This window comes from Silene latifolia, chromosome 2, assembly GCF_048544455.1.
Source record: "Silene latifolia isolate original U9 population chromosome 2, ASM4854445v1, whole genome shotgun sequence".
NCBI lineage: Eukaryota > Viridiplantae > Streptophyta > Magnoliopsida > Caryophyllales > Caryophyllaceae > Silene > Silene latifolia.
The window spans coordinates 190,042,103-190,047,592 of record NC_133527.1 but is presented as its reverse complement, the minus strand read 5'-3'; the positions used below and the strand labels follow the sequence as shown (position 1 = coordinate 190,047,592).

The window sequence follows — 5,490 nt, the reverse complement described above, 5'->3', positions numbered from 1 at the left end:
AAAGATAATACTTGTATGTTTTGAAAAATCCGACAAGATAATTTTTTTTTTTAACAAAACACACATGATTAATTAAAAACATATTTTTTTACAAATCTTGAATCGCAGATGACAAGACAGTTGATACGCTTTCCCAGAGCATCGCCAAGGGAAGAAATTATGTCTGTCAATCCAAAACCATCTATGTCAACAAATATAGTTATAGTATGTAGGGCTGAGCAAAACCGTATATCCTATACGGTTTTGAAAACCGTATCGGGTCACAATTTTGTCGATACGGATTCGACCCGGTTTAACCGTATATCCGATTTTCGTATACTCGGTTTCTCCGTATATCCGGTTTTCGTATACCCGGATACGGATTTCAGTTGTTTGTTGTTCAATTTATTGCATACGCGATAAAACCGGTACACCCTAACTTAAATTTAATAATAGGTTACATATTAAAATAATCAAAATTTCAATATTCACTATACAAATGCATTAGGGGAAAAGAAAGTGGACAAGTTAAAGTGATTTTGGTTAAATTATTTAGTTTTTGTAAGATGTTTTTGGTTTTTTTTATTTCTTTTCAAAAACCGTATCAGCAACCGTATACCAGGTTTTGTTTTTTGCCCGACCCGGATACGGTACGGTTTTTTGAAAATCGTATCGTATATACGGAAATCCATATCGTATATACGGAAATTCGTTTAATTGAAACCGTATACCGTATCGTATCCATATATTAAAATTGTTCCGTATATTTTTGCTCACCCTAATAGTATGTGGTGGAAATGATGGCTCTAAAGCCAACTTGGTTTTTCCAAGTTTCTCAACTTTGTCCCACATCTATGGGTTTTGCTTCCCTTGCTTGGTTTATATTGAGTACTAGTGTATTTCACTAGTTAAGTATGTGGACCAACGAGGATTTTGTTGGGAGTCTTGGGCTAGTGGGTTTGGGTCCAAACACTCGCACGCGTGCCGGCCCGGTTGAGCGTGGGCTTGGGTTTGGGTTTGGGTAGAGCACTTGTTAGGGCCTGTGCAGTGTTTTTGTGTGTAACAATCAGTCGATATGACTGTTAGTAGGAGAGAGTCTTGCTGTCACTTCCTCGGTTTGTTGCCTGTGTTTTAGGAACACGTTTTTGCTCCTCTAACTGCTCATATTTTCCTATAAATAGAGCATTAGGCACACACCGCAGGATACACAACAATACTCTCCTCTCTTTTTCTCTCCTTCTCATCTTATAATCTAGGTAAAGATATTTCAATCGTTCCAATGCTCTCAATCTCGAGTGGGCGTGCCTGAGTGCAATAGTGTAAATCCTTGGGGAACTACCGGTCAATTGCTGATCGCTACTACGATCGTACCGGAAAATAGTTTTCAAGGCAGTGGCTTTCTTAGCACGTCACTACAAATCGGGTTATATTGTCCGTTCTCTCTTTTCATTGTTACTGCACCTTTGTCATAACACTATAACAGTATGGTAATCCCTCCTAGTCGATCATTACTCCCCCATTCCACCTTACACAAAAAATAAGGAACTGATTTTGGACTACACAAAACATTATACTCCCTCCTATTCATTCATTTTGTCCCCCTTCTATTTTGCACAAGAATTAAGAAAATGATTTTGAACCACACAAAACACTCTATTCCACTCTACCCCACATGTAATTAAATTTGGATCACACAAAAGTTACAAAAAAAGGAAAGAGGGACAAAAATTCGACTAGCTTTGATAAGGAAAGAGGGACAAAATGAATGAATAGGAGGGAGTATATAACATGTAATTAAATTTGAACCACATAAAACAATCCAGAAAAAGGAAGAGGGAAGAAAATCCGACTAGCATAAACAAGAAAAGAGAGAATGATTGATCAAATAGGAGGGAGTCGTATATACTCCGTATAAGAGTATTGTTGCTTATCTCAGGGTGTTATGTGCCCATTTTGTAGTCAGCATGTAACAACGATGCATAATTATGGTTTTGCGGTTGAGAGCCAAAAATCCATATTAATATTGCTTATTATAAATATGACATAGTAATAGACGTATACTACTGAGGATTGTGCGCCGGTCAATTTTCCGGTCCCTACTAGTCTACTACAGTACTACTGATACATGGGTACAAATAGTATATACTACGGAGTACAACCTTTAGATTTGATGAGCTAGAAACGGGGCCGTTTTGGCGTTATGTGCTACAAGAGTTGGACTGAAGAAAACGTATCCGAGCAGCCCAATTGAATGGCAGCCCAATATCCGGTTTATCTTTAAATTTTGAAGGCTACCCGTCTGTCGTGGATGGGTAAGTTAAACAAAAGCAATAGAAAAAGTAAAAAAATCATTTAAAAAAGACGTTAAAAATTATTTTTGACCCGTATTCTAACCCTAACCCGATCTGTGACCCAACTGACCCGACCCGTATTATCAAACGGAAGTAGTAACTGACTAGTCTTTTTCTGCATAACTCCTGTTGTTTAACTATGCTCAATTATCAGACTTCTGCCCTAGAGTTTTGATTGTCAATCTGGTATATTCCGTATCCTTTACTATGCTTTAATTTATACCCCAAATGATGAATTAAGTTTTTTGAAGTACTTAATTGAGTGCCATTTTATGTTATTTACTGATTTCCCTCTTGTTTTACTGTTTTAGTATCTGCCTACAATGTGTTCTTAGATTAATTGGAATTTACTTATTTACTACTACTATTGTTGTTGTTGTTGTTATGAGGTAGGCGGCATAAATTGATGCGATTCCGACACTATTTTTTGTGAGAAAACCATGTAAATCAAAACCTTAAGGTGATGTTGAACTGTTTAAGGCACAATCAATGATCTTAATACCTAACACGCCCCCTCACACGAAAGCCCTTTGGGCTTCAAGTGTAAATTGCATTAGGCCTCTCAATACACGATGTTAATATTCCACTTTAGAAAGGAGAGGCGTGACATTTGAACCCGTTACCTGTTAGTCACACCGGCTCTGACACCATGTGAGGATACCATCTCAACCAAAATAATTTCGTAAGGTGATAGTTGAGGTTCAATTGATGATCTTATACCCAAACATTTTTATGGGTTGTTTGGAGTTGCCGTCTCACTTGTAAGACTGCGTACATCCGACTCCTTACATGTGAAGACTATTTAGATTTTAGATAAAACCCCTTAGCTAATATGTATAGTGCTCAATCATCCATGTTTTTCTTCTCAGTATAGTGGGTTGATAACATGACTAAGGGTGAACCAAGCTGTCTAGTTCTAAAAGATGTTATCAGTACACTGCCTGCAAATGTACTGTCTCAGATTATGGAATGTTTGCCTCTTCGTGATGCGGCAAGAGCAAGTGTCCTCTCCAAATCCTGGAGGTATACTTGGCTGTCACTCCCAAAACTGACATTTGATGCAATATTTTTCAGAGATGCTCTGAAAGACAAACAATTTGATGGATCTGAATTTTATGTTCTTGTGAGTAAGGTTCTGCTTTATCATGTCGGCCCTGTATCTAAATTTCACCTCTATATTCCGAAGCTACAGTCTACCGGGTGTTTTATTGCACCATGCCTATCCTATTTGTCGAAGAACAGCGTCAAGGAAATTACCCTTCGAAATGACTATCTGGGACGTATTACGTTGTCTTCGTACCTCTTCTCTTGTCTAGATCTGGAAAAACTACAGCTCAATCGCTTCAAACTTGATGTTCCTTTTTCATTCAAGGGTTTTAGAAACCTTCTGAACCTTGAGCTTGATGATGCGTTGTTTATAGGGAACTCGTTTAGACGTTTAGTTGATTGCTGTCCACAGCTTGAAACTTTGACACTACTTAAGTGGTCCGACTGGAAGGGTATTCATATTCATGCACCAAAAATGAAGCACCTGACTTTGTCGGGGAAATTTGAAGCTATTTGGTTAAAGAGTCCTCAAAATCTCGTTTCTTTGTCAATTACTCTCGATGAAATGGGACAAAATGACCGTATATCCAGATTCCAGGAGCTGATCCAACTCCTTTCGGAGTTAAGTGAACTAGAAAAACTTGCCGTCGGAGGGTATACTTGTAAGGTATGCTATTGTTTCTGCCATTCTGTTTGTCATGACTCATGACTAGATTTGGTAAAACTGACCTAACCCAAATTGATCCTTAATTAGTTCCCTTTTATCTGGTTTGTAAGCGACTTACAGTGTTCCCGTTTCTGTGTCCATATGAAAGGCTTTGACTTCAGGTGGAATTGTGTCACTGCTTCCATTCAAGTACAAATGCTTGAAAGTTCTGCAGTTATCGAATATTGACGCCAATGACTTCAGTGAGTTTCGCTTCGTGACTGGCATAATTAGGAGTTGTCCTGTTATTCAAGTACTGAAGATCTCTGTAAGTTTCTCAATCAGTTGATGATATTATTATACAAGTTTATGCCTAAGATTACTTGCTCACAGCCCTTCCTGATCTTCTTGTGCATTCCGATTCATCGGTGCATTCTGATGAATGACTGATGTTCTGAGTGGATACAGTTACATTCATGCCCCATCCACCGTATTCAATTTGGGTTGCGAAAGTGTCACAGCGACCCAGTTCCGAGATTTAAGTTTGAAACTGATATTTAATAGTCTGTACATGCTTGCATCTGCTTAAATGTGTTAATACTTCTGGAAAAAATTGGCAATTATTTTGTACAAGTAGATAGATATTGAGGTTATTGATTCTATGTTTACGGAATTGTACAGTTTTCAAGTCTTGTTTCTGTCGGTGTAATTTCTGTTGAACATGAGATAGATACTGCTATGAGCTGCTCACTTGATCATCTTCGTGAAGTTGAGACTGCTGGCGTTAAGGGTTTGAGTATGGAGCTTAAACTCATTGGATTCCTCCTTAATCACTCTTCTGCTCTTTACCAATTTAAAATCAAGCCAAGTGTAACGATTGAAGCGAATCTTGAGTCGCAGATGACACGACAGTTGATGCGCTTTCCCAGAGCCTCGCCAAAGGCAGAAATTATCTATGTAGATCCAAAATCATCTATGTGAACTGAACAAATATGGTTACAGTATTTCCCCAAGCATCAATTGATGGCTACTTCTGTGATGCAGACTCTGAATGTGGAGATAATCATGAAGATTGATCCTGTTAAGGTCGTCCACATTGTTAGTCGGATTAAATGGAGCATGATGCACAGAAGCACAGGTCGCATCAACTCGAATAGCATTTGAAATATTAAGGGGTTGTGCAAAATCCAGACCGGAACCGGAATTAAAAATCCCAGTCCGGTCTTCTGTCCAACATTTTTTAAAGAGTCTGGTTTTCGGTCCGGTTTTTGATCGAAATTTACCGGGCAGGAGCGGAAATACCGGAATTATTGTTATTTGAATTGTTTTCCTTAAAATATTAACTAAAAATACATTGTAGGTCTATTCTATCCGTTCCAGCCGGTCCGGATCTTTAGATAGGAATTTGAAAAGGTAAGTATATAAAGACAATTCCGGTCTGGTCAGAAAATCCAGTCCAAAATTTCT

At 38.3% G+C, this 5,490-nt stretch overlaps 1 protein-coding gene across 2 annotated transcripts; it reads left to right on the top strand.

Annotated features, from left to right (window-relative positions):
- The first annotated feature begins 2,405 nt into the window (after window positions 1-2,405).
- On the top strand, window positions 2,406-5,077 carry LOC141643995 (F-box/FBD/LRR-repeat protein At1g13570-like). Of its 2 annotated transcripts, none has more exons than XM_074453413.1 (4): window positions 2,406-2,516; window positions 3,200-4,044; window positions 4,193-4,351; window positions 4,705-5,076. In XM_074453413.1, exons 2-4 carry the CDS (start codon window positions 3,217-3,219, stop codon window positions 5,002-5,004), a joined length of 1,287 nt encoding a protein of 428 aa, XP_074309514.1. In that variant the 5' UTR covers window positions 2,406-2,516; window positions 3,200-3,216; the 3' UTR covers window positions 5,005-5,076. The 2 variants fall into 2 exon arrangements, with proteins under 2 accessions (XP_074309514.1, XP_074309515.1); XM_074453414.1 differs by having other exon boundaries at window positions 2,459-2,525; window positions 3,171-4,044; window positions 4,705-5,077.
- Window positions 5,078-5,490: the final 413 nt, after the last annotated feature.

Bases quoted from the DNA above. Each gene is read 5' to 3' on its own strand.
- LOC141643995 (XM_074453414.1), top strand. From the start codon at position 3,217: ATGACTAAGGGTGAACCAAGCTGTCTAGTTCTAAAAGATGTTATCAGT. The intron at 4,045-4,192 runs GTATGCTATTGT...TCCATATGAAAG, and splicing joins TCGGAGGGTATACTTGTAAG to GCTTTGACTTCAGGTGGAAT. The intron at 4,352-4,704 runs GTAAGTTTCTCA...GGAATTGTACAG, and splicing joins TTCAAGTACTGAAGATCTCT to TTTTCAAGTCTTGTTTCTGT.